Source organism: Asparagus officinalis, chromosome 7, assembly GCF_001876935.1.
Source record: "Asparagus officinalis chromosome 7, Aspof.V1, whole genome shotgun sequence".
NCBI lineage: Eukaryota > Viridiplantae > Streptophyta > Magnoliopsida > Asparagales > Asparagaceae > Asparagus > Asparagus officinalis.
This window is the reverse complement of record NC_033800.1, coordinates 35,930,485-35,951,807: the sequence shown is the minus strand read 5'-3', so window position 1 is coordinate 35,951,807 and position 21,323 is coordinate 35,930,485. Positions and strand designations below refer to the sequence as shown.

The 21,323-nt window shown below is 41.6% G+C and overlaps 2 protein-coding genes across 2 annotated transcripts; both read right to left on the bottom strand.

Moving 5' to 3' along the window:
* On the bottom strand, window positions 1,580-4,337 carry LOC109849893 (cytochrome P450 709B2-like). The gene is made up of 5 exons (XM_020419777.1): window positions 3,893-4,337; window positions 3,585-3,808; window positions 2,814-3,052; window positions 2,363-2,723; window positions 1,580-2,289 (listed from the first exon to the last, which is right to left on the bottom strand). The coding sequence occupies exons 1-5, from the start codon at window positions 4,164-4,166 to the stop codon at window positions 1,837-1,839; spliced, it is 1,551 nt and encodes a 516-aa protein (XP_020275366.1). The 5' UTR covers window positions 4,167-4,337; the 3' UTR covers window positions 1,580-1,836.
* On the bottom strand, window positions 16,314-20,428 carry LOC109848794 (cytochrome P450 709B1-like). Its single transcript, XM_020418465.1, has 4 exons — window positions 19,975-20,428; window positions 19,100-19,323; window positions 18,364-18,611; window positions 16,314-17,269 (listed from the first exon to the last, which is right to left on the bottom strand). The coding sequence occupies exons 1-4, from the start codon at window positions 20,246-20,248 to the stop codon at window positions 16,489-16,491; spliced, it is 1,527 nt and encodes a 508-aa protein (XP_020274054.1). The 5' UTR covers window positions 20,249-20,428; the 3' UTR covers window positions 16,314-16,488.

The window sequence follows — 21,323 nt, the reverse complement described above, 5'->3', positions numbered from 1 at the left end:
TAAACGGCAATGGTCTAATATAACTCAAATTCCGGAGATCTATCGGGACGATTTGGGCCCCGTGTGCGTGACAGTTAAGAGGCCTAAATACTGTGCACTGGAACTTGTGGGGTGGTACCAGAACTGGTATTGATAGTCAAAGTGCGATTCATTTGGCGAAGAATCAGTTCATTTCATTGCTCGCCCTACCAAGCATATCCGATGTCACGGTATCATTTTGTGCGGCGCGATGTCATAGAGGAAGGTGATATTTTCTCTCATAAGAGATGGTGCCACACGAATGAGAATCCCGCCAGACATGTTAGTAACCAGGTGGTCACAGGGTTAAGCAAGTTTAAGCATTGCTTGGACTTGCTTCACTATCAACCCGGTTGAACTGCCAAGAGGGGCAATGGCCCTTCGGCGGCGGTGATGGTGTGAGGTTGAGACTATGCATGGAGAACAATATCTGAACATTCGGTGAGCTTTGATCCCGGTGGAGGGTACGTAGGCCAGCCGCGGTATAGTGGCGCCTAGCTGGTTTGGCCTGTGGTTTGGGTGTTCAGCATCCTTTAAGAATTCGCTGTGAATTCGCTAATACGGTGAGTTCTTTCTGCGTATTCGTCCATAATTGGGTTTATCAAATGATGTACGAGGTTGTCGAGAATTGTGAACGCGTGGGACAGCCTGGCAAATTGCAAGGCACGTGAATGGGTAAGAGGACAAATCAACCAGCGGGCTACAAAGCCCAAACCTAACGGATACAAGCCAAGGCTTCCATGCAGGATAGGTCAAAGTCAAGGCCCAAGTCTCTATCCTATTAATATCTATTGGTCCCTTAGCGGTTTTCTAGTGTGGGGAATTTTCTCTTAGACCGGTGCAGTCAAGCAACAGGGGAAAAAGGCGGCATCGCGAGAGATTTAAGGAGGAAAAGATAAAGAAGAGATAAGAGCAGATCTGAGAGGAGAGAAAAGCAGAGATTCTACGAAATGAGAGGTTATTTTTCTTATCTGGCGTAAAAAAATCAGATCTTTGAGGACGAAGCTTGTGGATTTGTACAACGTCGTCCGGTGTTATCTCCTACTATAGTGGAAATCTTCCCCTCACCCCTCCCGTGGACGTAGGCAGTTTGCCGTAACCACGTAAATCTCGTTTGCTATTTATGTTTTCTGCGCGCTTGTTGGCTATTGCTTGTAGGATCCTCAAAATCGCGTCTTAGGCTGTATTGAGCAGGGAAGGTTGTATATTTTCACTTTTGATGAAATATATCACTTTCAATTCTTGTTTCCTTTGAGAAATAAGAATTTCATTATCTATATCGCGTTTCCTTGAGAAACAAGAATTACCAGAGGTTGAACTTGCTGCTTTTTGGGACAACAAAAGCCAGGGCTTTCTCTCAGGTGATATCGCTTCCGCGGCGGTGGGCGTGACTCTGCGCCCAACAATTGGTAACAACTGATTACACAAGCTATAATGCTAGTGAACTATTGCTCAAACTCTAAACAAAATGGTAGTACACAAATATTAATATGAAAGAGGTGTAATTCTTTTATAAATTGGTAAAAAAAATTATATCCATACGCCCATAAAGCAAGAAAAATTAAACAGAGAAACATTCACTTGCTGAGATCACGTAGAATCAAACTTAATATGGATCTAGAATAGAGGCTGAGGATGACTTTGACACAAAAACCAAACCCTCTACCTCTACATCCCAACTTTCAATTCAAGTTCGACATTTTACATGCTTCTCTTCCAATGTAAATACATACTCACATATAAATATCCCAGTTGAAATGAACATCAAACTTTTCATTTAAGGTGTCTAAACACCAATCGTAATTTGCATGTTCCTTACTAATTGGATGCATCCGCACGTTCAGTGACCAAAGGTTTGAAAACAATGGGAAGCCCATTCTGAGGTTGTAATGTAAGCAAGTCTGCAGGCTTGTGCTTGTATTCCTGAGATAGAGAGAATGAGAACCTTTGAAGGATCATGGCAATGACTGTTTTCGCTTCCAGCATCGAGAAGTTCTGACCGACGCAAGCTCTTGGCCCCATTGAGAACGCGAGCAGCGCATTTGGATGCTTGGCAGCTTTGTTGATCCCGTTCTCAAACCTTAGCGGGTTGAACTTGTTTGCATCATCGCCCCAGAGCTCTTTGCTCAGGTGAATGATCGCAAAGGGAATTGTCACTGAAGTTCCCTTGGGTATCATAAAACCTCCCAAGTTCATATCCTTCGCAGCCTGCCTTAATATCATGATAACTGGACAATAAAGTCTCAAAGCTTCCATTAGAACCATGGTCACCTGCAAAAGGCCATAATCAGATAACCAGCAAAAAAAACATTTGAAGATTTTCATGTTGTTCGATTAGTATTACCAATTTGAACTTGGTCAAGTTATCGGCATTGGGAACTTTTACACCACATTCTCTAATTACTTCTTCTCTCAACTTCTCTTGCCATTCTTGGTTTGTGCTCAATAAGAACACAGTCCATGTTAGTAGGTGGGATGTTGTCTCGTGTCCAGCGAAGAAGAAAGTCTTGCACTCGTCGATGATCTCATTCGTGTTCAACTGCATGCCCTCTTGCTTCTGAGTGGCTTCCAACATTATGCCCAGTAGATCATTACCGTAGCCTGAGCCCTTGGAACTTAACCTGCTATCTATAATGCGGAGTAGTGCGTTTCTCATTTTTCTTTCAAGTTCCCATTTCTTGAGGTTCAACTTTGTAGGAAGATAACTGTAAATATAACACAATTTGTCAGAAATCATATACCACCCTGCAATACATCATCAGTCATCAACCAATTGTTATCGAAGAGAAAATTACCTGTATCCGGGGATGGGTCTGTTGAGCATACTGGCTAGGACGAGAAACTGGAGCTCTTTCTGTGCCAAAAACACTTCTTTCCCCTCGATGTAGCTGCTCCCAAATGCAGCATGAGAGATGACATCTGCTGTTAGCTCCTGAAACTGTTGGTTCACCTCGATTGATTCCGCTCGAACCATCCGATCATGCCAAGTATCTAGCATGGATTCTGTGCATTCTGCCATTTTTTTTACCATGATCTGCAAATCAAAAGCTGTGATTCGGTGCCATTTGAATGTCACTTAGGTACATTCTGATAAGAGAATAAAAAAACCCCTCAGCTTTCACCACATCTTCAAAGTTTTGGTGCACTAGAAGGGACTTTAAGATAATCATAGCAACCCATATCCATCTAGACACACATTTAAAGCGGATTTAAGAATAATACTGCTACATAAAGCAATCTAACAACTCCGTGAGGGACATATTAGACTATAATTCAATTCTTACGACAACTTTGAAGTTTTCGGTGTGCCAAAAAGGGCTTGAAGATGGTATTATAGAGCAAACCAGGTTAAAATTACACCGCACAAGCATTTAAAGCGGAAAAAATTACCACCACATAAAATACTCTAGTTTTCAGCCGATAAAGAGCTCAATCCGGGGCCTTATTATTGAATTATTGAAGTTAAACATTCAATTCTCACAACTTTCGAGTTTTGGCACAACATAAGGGTCATTAATATATCCAATCATAGCCTGCAACAGAACAAGGGGTTAGAGGAAGCTAACCTTGAGCTTATCCATGGTGAAAGCAGGGCTAACAACTCTCCGGTGTCTGGCCCAGTCGGAGCCATCAGTCAAAACCAATCCTCTACCCAAAAGAGCCAAGACGGGTCCATTCGGTTTGATCTTCGTATAAAAACCAAACTTGTTCGATAGAACTTGCTTAGCTTGCTCTGCATCAGTTATACAAATCCTCGGATTTGATCCAATCCAGTACAAAAACCTTCCTCCTGTCAAGAAAACAAACTCAAATTGGCACTTAACCATATTTTTTTCAAAAACCTTAAGGGAACAAAGAAGACGGAGAAAATTACCATATTGATTCATCCACTTGAAATAATGAGGAAGAACTCTAGGAATTATATCATGAGAGTGGACATCCATTTCTGTATCCCTTGCAGCTTTCTTCAAACTTCTTATTTCCTCAAGACAACCTGACCAAAATTTGTACTTAGGCCCATTAACCCCTTGTTTCCTGAACCTCTTTGTTATAACATAAGGCCTCCATACTAGAATCAGCAATTCCCTCCAAAGAATTGTGATGATTATCGCACCTAAAGATCCTAGAATCAAACCAACGTAACCCATTTTTCTTCCTGCAAGCAAATCTCTCAAATAGATATTTGGACTAAAGAGTGGGAAATTTTCGTGCAGTGATTATATAGGATAGCTCGCCTAAATTTTGACGAGTCGTTCAATATATGAGATCATGGGTGATGCAAGCACTAGCATATTGACAAGATTTTTCAAGGTGTAAACTGATGCATCCAGAATAAATGGTAAGCAAAAGATTCTAGTCTCATTTCAATTATATATGCAAACGGATATGGCCACTGTATCAGCCAACAATGTAATAAATGCTTTCCCTTTCTGTGCCTACGTTTTTCTACCCCCAGCCAACAAGGGTCTTACATGGGACCCATGATTTGCTGTCAAGGTATAGCGAAAACTTTGGTTTTATCTCAACCATCAATGTTTATGTTTTCATCTTGTCTTTTAATTGTGTTTTTAGTGCAATAGTTCTATTGTACAGGATATACCAATGATTTAGGATTCGGATCATCTTCACTATCTACGGATCCTCTCCACTATCTAAAAAGTAGTGGATGGACCACTACATAATCACAACCATTAATTATCTAGTTGGTGGTTGTGATTTTTTCTTTTAGTGCAAATTAGGAATGAGTGCAATACACGGGGTATGGTAAGTGTTAGATTTAGATTGTATCATAACCTCCTATTAAGTAATCAACGATTGAGAATAAAAGTAGTGGTCTCTCTGTTACTTTTTTGTAGTGGAGAGGATCCAAATTCAATGATTTATCTTCAAGGTGGTTCCTTTTTCATTTTACTACACGGGAACAAATTAAACTGCAGTTAATGCCATATCTGATCTAGTACTAGCCTCTTTTCCCTCAGTTCGATTCAAGTAAGGCGTGTAGATAAGGGAATTACCTTTTTTTATGGTTCTTTGTTTTAATGTTAGAACATAAAATTTATCTCTTAAACTTTACCACAACTTCGAAGTCTTGGTGTAGTGACACTTTAAAATGATATAAGAGCAAATCAAGTTCAAATCCTGTTGACTGCAAATTCAAAGCGGGTTTTAAGAAGAAGACATGAGTATGTTCCAAATGATTCTATAAGGTTTAGAGAGTCCAGCTGTTGGGGCGGAGTCACGCCCACCGCAGCGGAAGCGATATCACCTGATAGAGAGAGCCCTGGCTATTGTTGTCACAAAAGCACAAGTCAATCTCTATATTCTTGTTTCTCAAAGGAAACGAGAATAGATAATGAAATTCTTATTTCTCAAAGGAAACAAGAATCAAAAGTGATATATTTCATCAAAGTGAAATATACACTCTTCCTCTCATCAGTTCAAGGACTGAAATATCGAGGGAACCTACAAGCTATGGCAACTCACAGATAAGACAAATACAAACACGTGATTTTACGTGGTTCGGCAAACTAGCCTATGTCCACGGGAGGAGGGTTTCACTATGAGGAGAATACCAAATTCTTACAAATTCTCTCTCACTCACTCTTTCTTTTCTCTCAAAAGAAACTCCACACAAAACACACTTAAATTTTCCCCCACACTAATTTCCCCACACCACCACACCACCACTCCTATTTATAGGAGGAAATCCAAAACTTTAGCGGGCTGAACGCGCGGGAATAAGAAGCGCGCGCGGAAAGAACGAGAGCTCGAGCACGAGCTCTGACGCGACGGGAAACGGCGCGGAAACGTGGGTGTGGGCGCGAACAGAAGCTGGGACCACGAGCTTGCGAGCTCGTACGTGCGGAGATGGGATACGAGCCTGTGCGCTCGATTCGTGGGCTAGCAGACGTGCGCAGGCGGCGCGGTTGCGTGCTCATGTGCCCACGAAACCCACGTGGGTGGGCCCTCTCATCCCCTGCGTTCACAATTCTCCACCTCGTTCATCATTTGATAAACCTTAAATTTTGAACGAACACCAGAAGAACCCCTGCGAACTCCACCAGAGAGATATACAGGCCAAACCAGGCCAAATCAGCTGCGTCACTATACCGCGACTGCCTACGTACCCTCCACCGGGATCAAGCTAACCGTAGTTCTGCAATTATTCTTCAACATAGTCTCCACCTCACCTCCATCACCGCCCCGCAGGGCAATGCCCTCTTGGGCAAATCAACACGGACTGATATGAAGCAAGTTCAAGCAATGCTGGAACTTGCTACCTGTGACCACCTTGGTTAACATGTCAGCGGGATTCTCATTCGTATGCACCTTCATGAGAGAAATATCTCCTTCCTCTATGACATCCTGCACAAAATGATACCTGACATCGATATGCTTGGTACGAGCATGGTGAACTTGATTCTTCGCCAAGTGAATCGCACTTTGACTGTCGCACCACAGGTTCACGCTCTTCTGCTCAATCTCCAAGTCGTCTAGAAGGCCCCACAGCCACAATGCTTCCTTCACTCCTTCCGCCTAAGCCATGTACTCGGCCTCTGTTGTAGAAAGTGCCACTGTAGCCTGCAACATCGATCGCCAACTAACTGGAGCTCCATGTATTCTGAATACATAACCAGTAGTAGATCGTCGTCTATCTAGATCGCCTGCATAATCTGAGTCCACATACCCGTCGATCTGATATGTATCTCCATCAAAATACAGACCCGTATCCGCGGTACCTTTCAAGTACCTCAAGACCCATTTCACCGCTTCCCAGTGCGCCTTTCCCGGATTCGCCATGAATCTGCTGACCACACTAACCGTCTGTGAAATATCAGGGCGTATACACACCATTGCTTACATCAAACTGCCAACTGCACTAGCATAGGGAACACGCTCCATGTGTGCCTTATCTTCCGCTGTAGTAGGAGATTGTTTACCTGAAAGCCTGAAGTGTTGAGCCAATGGAGTTACCACCGACTTAGCACTTTGCATTCCAAACCTCGCGATCACCCGCTCTATGTAGCCCTTCTGACTCAAGAACAATCGCCGATTCGTCCGCTCTCTTCTAATCTCCATACCCAGTATTTTCCTAGCAGTGCCCATGTCCTTCATCTCGAACTCATTGCTAAGTTGAGATTTCAACTTATCTATCTCCACCTTGTTCTTCGATGCAATAAGCATGTCATTCACATATAAAAGGAGATAGATATAATCACCTCCACGAAGCTTCCGAATGTAAACACAACAATCATAGTCACTTCGGGAAAACCCATGCTTCAGCATGAAGGAGTCAAATCGCTTGTACCACTACCGAGGAGATTGCTTCAATCCATAGAGTGACTTCCTCAAGCGACATACATGATTCTCCTTGTCCTCAACCTTGTATCCCTCAGGTTGATGCATATAGATCTCTTCATCCAAGTCTCCGTGCAAGAAGGCCGTCTTGACATCGAGTTGTTCCAGCTCAAGATCACCATGAGCAACAATACTCAGTAGCACCTGAATAGAAGTGTGTTTTACCACCGGAGAAAATATCTCATTGTAATCCACACCCTCTCTTTGTGCAAACCCCTTAGCCACTAGCCTTGCCTTGTACCTCGTTCCACCGAGCTCTGAAGGGTCTTCCTTTCTTTTATACAGCCACTTATAACCTACAGCTTTCTTTCCTACGGGCAATGGGATCACCTCTCATGTTTGGTTCTTCCGGAGAGATTCCATATCCTCCTCCATCGCAGCCAACCAACTCTCACTATTCTTGTCTTGAATAGCTTCCTTGAAGAAGACCGGCTCATCTTCCTCCACCGAGAGTGCGTACTCAACCAAATTAACATGCCCATAGTGCTTCAGGGGTTGATCAGCCCCCAGCTTCTGTACCTGCTTGTATACTCGCCTTGGCCTAGTGAAAGTCAAGCTATCCTCGATCTGCTGTTGTTATAGTGCATCTGCCTGATTTCCCACTTGAACACGACTAGAACCTGGTTGGTCTTTCGGTTCTATCTCAATAACCTAGGACTCGGGAGTCCCGATAGTATCAACACCACCATCTTTGGGCACCCTAGCAATCATGGACTTCTCATCAAAGGTAACATCCCTGCTGATCATGAACTTTGAATCTTCTATACACCTAAGACGGTAGCCTTTTACGCCCTTTGCATACCCCAAGAAAATTACCTTCTTGGCCCTCGCGTCAAGCTGTCCCTCGTTGACGTGATAGTAGGCGGTACATCTGAAAATTCGAAGCCTCTCATAATCTGCATGCTCCCCTGACCACACCCGATAGGGTGTATCACCGTCCAATGTCGAATGTGGAGATCGATTCACTATATAGCAAGCTGTAGCAATCGATTCTGCCCACCATTCTTTGCCCAAACCAGCATATGATCGCATACTCACTGCTTTCTCCCGCAGTGTTCGGTTCAGTCTTTCCGCGATCCCATTCTGCTGTGGTGTAGATCTAACTGTCCAGTGTCTACCAATCCCTTCCTGATCACAGAACTCCTTGAAACCACCGTCTGTATACTCTGTACCGTTATCAGATCTCAGTGTCTTCAATTTCTTGCCCGTCCTGTTCTCAACCATCGCCTTCCACTTCTTGAATGTCTCAAATACCTCATTCTTATACTTCAGGAAATAAACCCAAGCATATCTTGAATGATCATCTATGAATGAGACAAAATATCTAGAACCACCCTTGGAAGTTGTCGAAGCCAGACCCCAAACATCCATGTGCACATAATCTAGTATCCCTCTGCTCTTGTGCTTGCTCCTCGGAAATTGAACCCTATGCGCCTTTCCATACACATAGTCCTCACAAAAATCCATGCAAGGCTTTTTCAGATTCTTCAGCAAACCCTCTTTACCAAGCAGATCCAGACCCTTCTCTGACATGTGCCCAAGACGCCTATGCCATAACCGTGTGTGCTCACATGGGTCTCCACCACTTCCTTCAGCTCCAACTGCTGCATCTCCCGTCACCGTCGTACCCGAGAGAGTATATAGATTACCGTGACGAACACCCTTCATCACAGTTAAGGAACCCCGAACAACCCTCTTCACTCCGTTTTCTGTTACAATCTTGCAACCCCCGGAGTCCAAAGCTCCGACTGAGATAAGATTCTTCCGCAAGTCGGGAACGTGTCGTACGTCCGTCAGGGTTCGAACCACTCCATCATGCATCTTGATTTTGATATCACCTAGCCCCACCGTTTTACAAGCATGGTTGTTCCCTATCAATACGGTTCCACCATCAATGCTCCTGTAGGTAGTAAACCACTTCCTGTTTGGACACATGTGGTAAGAGCAACCAGAATCAAGAATCTACTTCCCGGAGGTATCCTCGTCATCCGTGACGACATAACATTCCTTATCGCTCCCATCCTTCGAAGCGTAGCTCGCCTCTTCCTTGCCTTCTCATCTTTCAGTCTTGTTGTTGTTCTTTTTCCCACCTACTCTCTTGTTAGGACAATCGACCTTGAAATGCTCAACTTCACCGCATTTGAAACACGCTCGTCCCGCAATAGGTCTCGATTTCGATCTAGACTTTTCTCCCTTTCCTTTTCCTCGCTCATTGCCTCTTCCTCTGGCAAACAGTCCCTGCGCTTGTTCTTTGTTACCACCAGTGGCCATATCACTAGTTGTAATTTTTCGAAGATCATCCGCTAGAAGCGCCGTTCTAGTTTCATCCATCGATAAAGTATCACCCACAAGCATCAGTATTTGTACCAGGTTCTCATAAGACTTCGGCAGAGATAGAAGTAGTATAAGCGCCTGATCCCCGTCTTCCACTATCACCTCAATGTCTTTCAAGTTTGATAAGATCCTATCAAACTTGTTGATGTACTCCCGGATTGACGAGCCCTCCTCCATCTTGCAAGTATACAATTTGGATTTTAAATAGATCCGGTTCGTTAGACTCTTCGTCATGAAGGTGCTTTCTAACTTCAACCACACACCCGCAGCCGTTTCCTCCCCGTCTACCAAGAAAGCTACATCCCTCTCAAGGCATAGGATAATCGACGCTCGTGCTTCCAGATCCAGCTCCTGTCAATCCTCATCAGACATATTTTTATGCTTCTCTCTTCCAGCCAAAGCCTTGTGCAACTTTTGCGAAATCAGTGAATTTTTCATCTGCATCCTCCAATAGGAAAAATCATTTTTCCCATTAAATTTTTTAATCTCGTACTTTCCAATTTTATTTGTTTTACTTGTAGACGCCATTTTCCGCTTGTATTATGTCAATCTGCTTCTCTCAGGAATTTTTAACAATTTCTTTGTATTTTACCACATAATATTCAACCACCACCTCAGATCAGAAATTTTACCACCTCCAGTCTGAATAAGGGCTCTGATACCAATTGTTGGGGCGGAGTCACGCCCACCGCCGCGGAAGCGATATCACCTGAGAGAGAGCCCTGGCTATTGTTGTCACAAAAGCACAAGTCAATCTCTATATTCTTGTTTCTCAAAGGAAATGAGAATAGATAATGAAATTCTTATTTCTCAAAGGAAACAAGAATCGAAAGTGATATATTTCATCAAAGTGAAATATACACTCTTCCTCTCATCAGTTCAAGGACTGAAATATCGAGGAAACCTACAAGCTATGGCAACTCACAGATAAGACAAATACAAACACGAGATTTTACGTGGTTCGGCAAACTAGCCTACGTCCACGGGAGGGGGGTTTCACTATGAGGAGAATACCAAATTCTTACAAATTCTCTCTCACTCACTCTTTCTTTTCTCTCAAAAGAAACTCCACACAAAACCCACTTAAATTTTTTCCCCACACTAATTTCCCCACACCACCACTCCTATTTATAGGAGGAAATCCAAAACTTTAGCGGGCTGAACCCACGGGAATAAGAAGCGCGCGCGGGAAGAACGAGAGCTCGAGCACGAGCTCTGACGCGACGGGAAACGGCACGGAAACGTGGGTGTGGGCGCGAACAGAAGCTGGGACCACGAGCTTGCGAGCTCGTACGTGCGGAGATGGGACACGAGCATGTGCGCTCGATTCGTGGGCTAGCAGACGTGCGCAGGCGGCGCGGTTGCGTGCTCATGTGCCCACGAAACCCACGTGGGTGGGCCCTCCCATCCCCTACGTTCACACCAGCACATTTCTTTTGTTGATATTTCAGATAAAAACATAGGCGATATATTCATTAGGATCACGAAAAAGATTTAACCTTTTGCTGGCGCAACTGAAGATTATGGCGTCAAGTCGATGTTAAATTGCTTGATATATCATTGTGAATTAGCACCGACCGGAGAGTGAAGTATTCAAAATATCTCTATACAAGGAAATTGACCCAGTTCATGTAATTTCCTAGTGAAACTTGACGGTGACTACTAACAAACTAAAGCTATGTTCAGCTTCAGTTTGCCTGCAATACTATCAAGACTAGAGAAGAGCTGCTGCATAGATCGAGATGTGAAGACGGACTGAAATCAGTCTTCAAGTGGGAGATTGTCAAGATTGGCTGCACCGAAAGCAAGGGCCAACGTGACCGAGGAAGGAGGTGGTGCTATGATTCTAGGCGTCAACAGTCTGATTGAATCATGTATTCTTGATTCAGGGGCATCCTTCCATGCCATATCATTCGAGAAATCATAGAGAACTACGTCAGCGGTGATTTCGGAAAGGTACATCTAGCAGATGATGAAACCTTAAAGATCGTTGGTAAGGGAGACATCCAATTAAAATTGCCAAATCATACCACATGGAAGCTGCAAGGAGTGAGACATATTCCTAGCCTTAAAAGGAATTTGATCTCTGTGGGGCAGCTTGATGGAGAAGGTTACTGTACAACCTTCTCAAGTCATGAATGGAAGATTACCAAAGGAGCACTCGTCATTGCTTGAGGTAAGAAAAATGATACTCTCTATGTAACCTCTAACTTAGAGAATATTATTGCAGTAACAGATGAAGATAAAAAATCAAACCTATGGCACCAAAGGCTTAGCCATATGAGCGAGAAAGGGATAAAGACACTTCTATCGAAAGGGAAGCTGTCGTTTCTGAATAATGTAGATGTCGGCCTATGCTAGGATTGCATCTTTGGCAAACAGAAGAAAGTCGGTTTTGCAAAGATTGACAAGACACCCAAGGCAGAACTGGTTCATGCCGACATATGGGGACCATCTCCAGTTCCATCTCTTGCAGGCTCACTGTACTATATCACCTTCATTAATGATTCTACAATAAAGGTATGAGTCTATTTTCTAAAGAAGAAATCAGAAGTCTTTGATACCTTCAGAAAATAAAAGGCCATGATGGAAAATAAAACTGGTTTGAAGATAAAGCAGTTAAGGTCAGACAATGGAGCATAGTACATAGTACAAAGACAATAGGTTCAAAGAATTTTGTGCATACAACAGGATCAAGATGGAGAAACAGTTCTCATGACACCGTAGCAGAATGGCCTAGCAGAGCGCATGAACATCACTTTGAATGAACATGCCAGAAGCATGAGGATACAAGTCGGCTTGCCCACGTTCCTATGGGCTGAAGCTATCAATACCGCAGCCTACCTAATCAACTGTGGGCCCATAGTTCTCTTGGATGGTGGAATACCGGAAGAAGCTTGGAGCAGAAAAGAGGTAAACCTTTCGCATTTAAGAGTTTTTGGTTGTATCTCTTATGTACACATAGATTCTACTGAAAAAAATAAACTTGATGCCAAATCTAACAAATGTGTTTTTGTTGGTTATGGTGGTGATGAGTTTGGTTACCGGTTTTGGGATTATTGAAATTGAAAAATCATCAGAAGCAGAGATGTCATATTCAATGAGAATGTGATGTATAAAGACAGATTACTACAGAATCAAGTAGCTCCAGTACAAATGCTAAAACAAAGGAATTTGTTGGATATGAGGAGATTTCTGAAAATGATGTTCAGACAAGTCCTGAAGTAGTTCAAGAAGAACCAATCACGCTAGAAGTGAGACGCTCCACCAGAATTCTTATGTCAACCCAGCGTTATTCGCCTTCTTTGCACTACTTATTGCTGACTGACAGTGGGGAACCAGAGTGTTATGATGAAGCAATGCAGGTGGAGGATTCAGTCAAGTGGGAGTCTGCTATGCAAGATGAGATGGGCTCGCTTATGTCAAATCAGACGTGGGACTTAGTTGAATTACCGCCAGGTAAGAAAGCTATTCATAACAAGTTGATTTACAGGATCAAAGAAGAGCATGATGGGAACAAGTGCTATATTGCAAGATTGGTTGTTAAAGGCTTTCAAAAAAAAAGATATTGATTACAATAAAATTTTCACTCCGATCATGTAACTGACTATAATCAGATTGGTGTTGAAAATTGTAGTTGCTAAGAATTTACATCTTGAGCAGTTAGATGTAAAAATAGCTTCCCTTCATGGTGATTTAGAGGAGGAGATCTATATGAAGCAACCAAAAGTCTTCATAAAGGCAGGCAAGAAAAATCCAGTATGTTGTTTGAAGAAGAGCTTGTATGGATTAAAACAAGCTTCCAGATAGTGGTACAAGAAGTTAGACAGCTTTATGGGCAGTAACGGTTTCACTAGATACCAAGCAGATCATTGTTGCTATCTCAATAGATTTGACAATAGCTTTATTATTTTATTGTTATACGTTGATGACATGCTAGTTGTAGGGTCAGATCTGAAGAGATTATAAATTTAAAGCAAAAATTATCAAAGCAGTTCGTAATAAAAGATCTTAGCGCTGCAAAGCAGATTCTTGGAATGAGAATCAAGAGAGACACAAAGTCTAGGACTTTGATGTTATCACAGGCTGAGTACATCAACAAAGTACTCTCCCGATTTAATATGCAAGATGCTAAACCAGTGAGTACACCTTTAGGTGTTTATTTCAGACTTTCCAAAGAGCAGTCATTGAAAACAGAGAAAGAGCATGCACACATGGTGAAGGTCCCGTACGCCTAAACAATTGGAAGTCTGATGTATGTTATGGTTTGTATAAAACCAGATATTACTCAAGCAGTGGAAGCTGTTAGTAGGTACATTAATAATCCGGGTAACGTATACTGGGAAGAAGTCAAATGGATCCTAAGATATCTAAGGGGCAATGCAGGTAAAGCACTTTGTTTCAAATGTGAATATACAATACTAATAGGTTATGTGGATGCTGATTTAGCAGGAAATGTTTATATCCGAAAGAGCACTACAGGGTATGTCTATACTCTAGGATACACTGCAGTGAGTTGGGTTTCTTAACTGCAGAAGATAGTTGTTCTCTCCACAACTAAAGCAGAATATGTCGCTGTTACAGAAGCTATCAATGAAATGGTTTGGCTTTAAAGTTTCTTGGATGAATTAGGGAAGAAACAAGAAGACAATGTCTTATATTGCGATTGTTAATGTGCTATTCATCTAGCGAAGAATCCATCTTTTCATTTCATAACAAAGCACATACAGGTGCAGTATCATTTTATCCAGTCACTTTTGGAAGATAAAATTTTAAAACTTGAAAAGATCAGTGGAGCTCAAAATCCGACAGACATGCTGACAAAGACGGTGACTACTGACAAGCTGAAGTTATGTTCAGCTTCAGTTGGCCTGCAATAGTATCAAGACCGGAAAAGAGCTGTTGCATAGATCGAGATGTGAAGACAGATTGAAATCAGTCTTCAAGTGGGAGATTATCAAGATTGGCTGCACTGAAAGCAAAGTGGGGGAGGGGGGAGCTAATGTTGACAAAAGGAAAAGGTCAGGCAGCAAAAGAAAGAAATTAGAGTAAAAAAGAAGTTGAGTGGGCCCCATCACGGGCCCCATCACTAATAAATTATTAGTGCATAGTATTTTCCCAAATACTATAAATAGGCCCATAAATTTTCAGGAAAAAATCATCACAGAATCAACTCATCTTATAGAAGAGTAAAAGAGAGAAAAGAAACGCATAGAGAAAAGGCCTTAGTGTGAGAAAATTGTTTCAGAGTAAAATTTAGGATACAAGTTGTGTAAAAAAAATTCTTGTAAATTTTCTCCTCTTAGCGAAAGATTTGTAACAGCCCATGGACGTAGGTAATTTTGTGCCGAACCACGTTATTTGCGTGTCCTTTTATTACGATTTGTAGTGTTTTTTAGAGTAGAAGTTTAAGAAGAATTAACTTGTTTCGAGTCAACAGGGTCCACGTAGATTAGTGTTAATCCATCAACCCAGCAGGACGCAATATGACCTGAACAGTAGATTAGTGTTAATCCATCAACCCAGCAGGACGCAATATGACCTGAACAGTAGATTAGTGTTAATCCATCAACCCAGCAGGACGCAATATGACCTGAACATAATTTCTAGACGAATCATGAAGTATGATAAACATTCAGACTGCATGATTTTCATCCACTAGACTGTAATCAACAGATTTAAGATTTTTTAATCCATAGTGAATTTATATGCTAACTCCCTTTGTTCCTCAAGCTGTTATTTCACTCTACCAGTATATAGGTACTTACTATTCCTTGTCGATCGGAACACAGCATTTGTACACTAACCAATTGGAGTAGACTTTTCAAACTTCAACAATTTGGAGACACGTGCAAGACATAACAGCAAATACCAATGAAAAAAAACGCTACATTTCTTCCTCAGGAATTGACATCGCTCCTTAACTAGTTTGTTCTACATGACAATATAAGAACTCAAGAGCTGATTCATGAGTAACTGCAACTACAAATGCCCGGTCAATAAACCAAAGGTTTGAAAATAATGGGAAGACCATCTTGAGGTTGTAAAGTAAGCAAAGTCACAGGCTTATGCTTGTATTCTGGTGAAATAGTGAACGAAAACCTTTGAAGAATGGTAGCCATGACTGTCTTAGCTTCCAGCATCGCGAAATACTTGTTTCGAGTCAACAGGGTCCACGTAGATTAGAGTTTATCCATCAATCCAGCAGGACGCAATATGACCTGAACAGTAGATTAGTGTTAATCCATCAACCCAGCAGGACGCAATATGACCTGAACAGTAGATTAGTGTTAATCCATCAACCCAGCAGGACGCAATATGACCTGAACAGTAGATTAGTGTTAATCCATCAACCCAGCAGGACGCAATATGACCTGAACATAATTTCTAGACGAATCATGAAGTATGATAAACATTCAGACTGCATGATTTTCATCCACTAGACTGTAATCAACAGATTTAAGATTTTTTAATCCATAGTGAATTTATATGCTAACTCCCTTTGTTCCTCAAGCTGTTATTTCACTCTACCAGTATATAGGTACTTACTATTCCTTGTCGATCGGAACACAGCATTTGTACACTAACCAATTGGAGTAGACTTTTCAAACTTCAACAATTTGGAGACACGTGCAAGACATAACAGCAAATACCAATGAAAAAAAACGCTACATTTCTTCCTCAGGAATTGACATCGCTCCTTAACTAGTTTGTTCTACATGACAATATAAGAACTCAAGAGCTGATTCATGAGTAACTGCAACTACAAATGCCCGGTCAATAAACCAAAGGTTTGAAAATAATGGGAAGACCATCTTGAGGTTGTAAAGTAAGCAAAGTCACAGGCTTATGCTTGTATTCTGGTGAAATAGTGAACGAAAACCTTTGAAGAATGGTAGCCATGACTGTCTTAGCTTCCAGCATCGCGAAATTCTGACCAATACATGCCCTTGGCCCAACCGAAAATGCCAGCATCGCTGCTGGATGCTTAGCGGCTTTCGTCACCCCATTCTCGAACCTTAGAGGATTGAATTTATCCGCATCTTCACCCCAAAGTTCTTTCTTCCGATGAATGACAATAAAGGGAATCGACACTGCAGTGCCCTTAGGTACCATAATGTCTCCCAATTTCACATCATTGGCAGCCACCCTCCCAATCATTGGTACAGGAGGGTAGAGCCTCAAGGCTTCAAGCAGAACCATATTCATCAACTTAAACTTGCTTAAATTATCAGCTTTGGGGATTTCTCTACCACATTCCTTAACTACTTCATCTCGTAATTTTACCTGCCATTCTTGATTTGTACTCAACAAGAACGTTGTCCAGGCTAGTAGCTCAGAGGTAGTCTCATGTCCACCGAAGAAGAAAGTCTTGCACTCGTCTATAATTTCATCTGTGTTCAATCCTGTACCTTCTTGTTTCTCAGTAGATTCCAACATTAGGCCGAGGAGGTCGTTGCCATAGCCTAAAGAATCTTTGGAATTCATCCTATTCTCAATGATGCTGAGAAGTGTGTTCCTCATTTTCTTGTCAAGTCTCTGTTTATGTTTATTTATCCTGCAATAGATGCAGAGTAATTGATTAGACATTTTTTTGGTTAATTACACATAAACTCCCTCTAGTATCAATGTTTTTAACTTACTATCCCTGTAATTTCATTTGACTGATAGACCCATGTGTTATTATTATTTTTCCCTTAGTGAAATTTTGGCAGATATTGTCCCTATGTGAAATTAATGAGTCTATCTGAGGGTAAAAGAGTCGAGCAAATATAACCTAGGGGGGGTCTATTTGCCAAAATGAGACTTACAGGGGTAATAAGTCCAAAATAATGCTTGGGTATCTTCTGAGCTAAAGTTTGGAATACAATATCTGCAATTAAGTTGCTATGGTTCATTCACTTGAAAAAAGACATGCTGTGGATTAGATGGGTACATGAATGCTACATAAAACGTAGCACAATCTGGACTGTTCAAGCAAAATCGGGAGATTCTTGGATGTGGAACATTTGCTAAAGATGAGGGATCATTCAGTTAATCATTTTGGAGGTACAAATTCTCTTTTCTGTACTATTCAGGAATGTAGTGTCAATGGCAAAATAAGTCTATCAAGAATTTACAATGCATATACTCCTGGTTTGACACCTCTTCTTTGGTTTAGAACTTCTTGGGGATCACTTAGTACACCTAAGCACTCTTTTACATTATGGCTTGCTGTTCAATCAAAATTTCTTCTCATGCACATAGTCTTTGGAAATTTGAAATTCCCTCATGGATTAGATTGGCTTTGATTGGAAAAGTAACGACTGCAGACTACTCATTAACTGGTATTCTAGAAGTATGAAGGGAAATGGTTTCAAACAAAGCTTGAAAAGGATGCTACTGTTCCTGATGTCTACTATACTAGGCAAGAGAGAAACAAAAGGATATTCATAACTATTTATAAATTTGGGTGAATACATTGTGAGAGTTATCTTCCTATATCTTTTCATTGCACCAAAATAAAGTTTTTTCATTGACCAAAAAAAGTCCAAAACAACGAAAGGGGAGCTAGGTGCAATGAACCTTTTTTTTTTGTGGGAGAATGGACCGTTTAGAATTTGGTTATGTAACTAGACATAAATAGGTATCAGATATGCAGCGAATATTTACTTGGTCTCAGAAACACTGCCATTGAAGGAAGCTAGGGTGAGCATGAGGAGCTCTTGCTGTGCAGTAAACACTTCCTTCCCCTCAATGTAGCTGGATCCAAAAGCAGAATGAGAGATTATATCTGCAGTCAGCTCCTGAAATTGTTTGTTCACCTCTATTGCCTTTTGCTCATTGTTGGTACTATCCATTTGAATGTTCCAAGTCTCGATCATTGATTGAGCACATTCTGCCATTTGCTTCGTCATTACCTGCATACCATGATACATGTTGATGAGCATAGGTACCAGGTTTCTTATCACTGACTGTTTGAAACTATGTTTCTGTTAAATGTTGTAAATAAGCGCTCTTCTATCCCTTTCTTTTGTCCCATATTGCTCGAGATACTGGAGCAACTCATCTTACTTTTGTATATAAGCACCTTAATGCAATGAAGGATATCATCCTTTTTCTCTCGAAGCTCTACGCTTAAAACATTACGTTAGAGTCGTTCGCCTAGCTCATAGTATACATGACAAGCTATAGTATATAGGTAATTAAAACATACGAGTCCGAATTATAACTTAAAGCAACAAAATCACAACACTGAACGACAGCAAGTTAGGATTTGAACCTAACTTGCTCCTGATACCATGTTAATGTTCCCTATCACTATATCATTAAGTCTGAAATTGTGGGGGAGAGTTTAGGTTTATAATTTATGCTCTAATGATATTTAAGTGTGAATAAGTAGACTGACCTTGAGTTTGTCCATGGTGAACGCAGGGCTGACAACCCTTCTGTGTCTGGCCCACTCGGATCCATCGGTGAGAACAAGTCCCTTGCCCAAAAGACTCAGCAGGGCTCCGGTTACCTTGGGCTTGGCGAAGAAACCAAACTTATTCGATAGAACTTGTTTAACATGCTCAGCATCAGTGACGCACAGATTCGGAATCGGTCCAACCCAATACACAAATGTCCCTCCTGAGATCACGGACACCGTTAAATAAGCATCAACAAACATTTTATCTCAAACTTCAAGGGATCTACGAGAACTCACCCTCAAAAGCTAGCTAAAGTAGCTATTAAAGGGCGAGGAATGAACTGACACCCTTTAGTCAGCATGGGCTTAAGTGAATCTTAACCCTGTTTTCCTCTCATTCAAGTCTGTTAAAGTTGGGTTTGGGTCATTGGTCCCTCAAATTACCATGTTTCATATCATGCTTTTGAATTTTGATAAATTTTTTTTTTACGATAGCAGAATAATAATGTTTTTCTATCATTCAGTTCAATCTACTAAATAAAAAAAATTAAAAAACCCTTTTCCGGACATTTTCCTTAGTACTTGGCCCATAATTTTTTTCACTAAATCTTTCGAATTGCCATATCCTAAAATTTTCCTTCGAGACAAATTGATAAGACCCCTTGGAGGTGATTAACTGTGAAATAAAAAACTAAAAAACCAATATGAGCATAAGATTTAATGAAATGTCCATCAATTAATTCCAATGATCCAAGAAACTAATATGCCCATAAGACTGTTTCGAATAACATATCCCAAAAAAAAGAATCTCTAAAAATTAAAAAAGAAAGTAAATGAAGGAAAAGAAAGCCAAAGGAGATGTAGCCACAAACCATATTGATTCGCCCATTTGTAGTAATAAGGAGCAACTTTGGGGAGTATGTCATGAGAATTGACATCCAATTCAATCTCTCTTGCTTCATCTTCCAACCTCCTCACCTCAACAAAAGACCCAGATCTGAACTTGTACTCAGGCCCACTAACTCCTTGCTCCTTGAACCTTTTCTTCAGAACATAAGGCCTCCATAGCAAGACCATCATCTTCTTCCATAGGATCGAGACCAAGATCACACCCAAAGCTACCAAGATCAATCCAAGAGTACCCATCTTCTCTAAATTAATGAGCTAATTTTTTAATTTTTTTTTTTTGGGAATCTGTAATGAGACTAATGGGGACGTTTTATATATAGAGAGAGAGATTGCGCGTTGAGTGTCAATTGAATGTGGCTGATTGACTCTAACGAAGGGAAAATGGGGCACGTTTCTTGAGGGGGATGGATCCGGGGGACCTACAGTGTGGGTGCTAACGGATTAAACGCTTAAAACAATGACGGGGTTCATATTGAATCATAGGTGTGCAGCACGCGACTTTACTTCTTTCTTAAGTTTTTGACTTATTTGCACTTAAGTACCCCTAAAATATATGGAGTTGTGACGGGTCGGGGGAAAAGTCCCTTGTCCTGTGTTTTTTGAGCCGTGAGAAACAACATAAGCTGTAAACTGGAATGCCAGACATCGCGGGCTCACACCGGCTGGACGCGGCATTCTAATGAGATGCGGCGGAGAAAGCATGGGGACAAGGGGTGTACAAAGGTAAAAGTATGGGAGGAAATATTCAATCCTTATCCTATAATATGTGGTTTGGTTTCTAAAATCTATATCCGTGTGGATATAGCCATGAATACCGTGTAAGAATCCCCTCAGAAACGTATCCTATAGGACAAATTTAAAAAAAAACTAACTCTTTTGCAATTTTAATAAGAAAAACCGGCATTCTCTAAAATAAAACAGTAAAATCGTCCATTTTCATCTGAAAAGGATCGATTCTGCTGAGTGAAGATTATCGCACTGCACGGGACTAGTAGCCTCGTTGCTAATGACTGCAAATCACCCCAACCCTTCTCCCTCTCCACCCCGACTCCCTCTCCGCGCCACGCCACATCTGCCTCCGCCCCCTCGCCGCCGGCTCCTTCCTCGACAAGCTTACCCCAAAAAACCCCTCCTTCACAATCACAAACTCTGTCGACGCCTCTGCCAAATGCGGCGCGAAAACCACCTGAATCCTCCTCGTCCTCCGATGTCAAAGCTCTCATCAAACCCTGATCAAAACCCTCCTCCCCTCCCCTCACGGTCTCCTCCTCCCTCGACAAGAAGAGTCTCAAGTTCACGCAGTTGACCCATG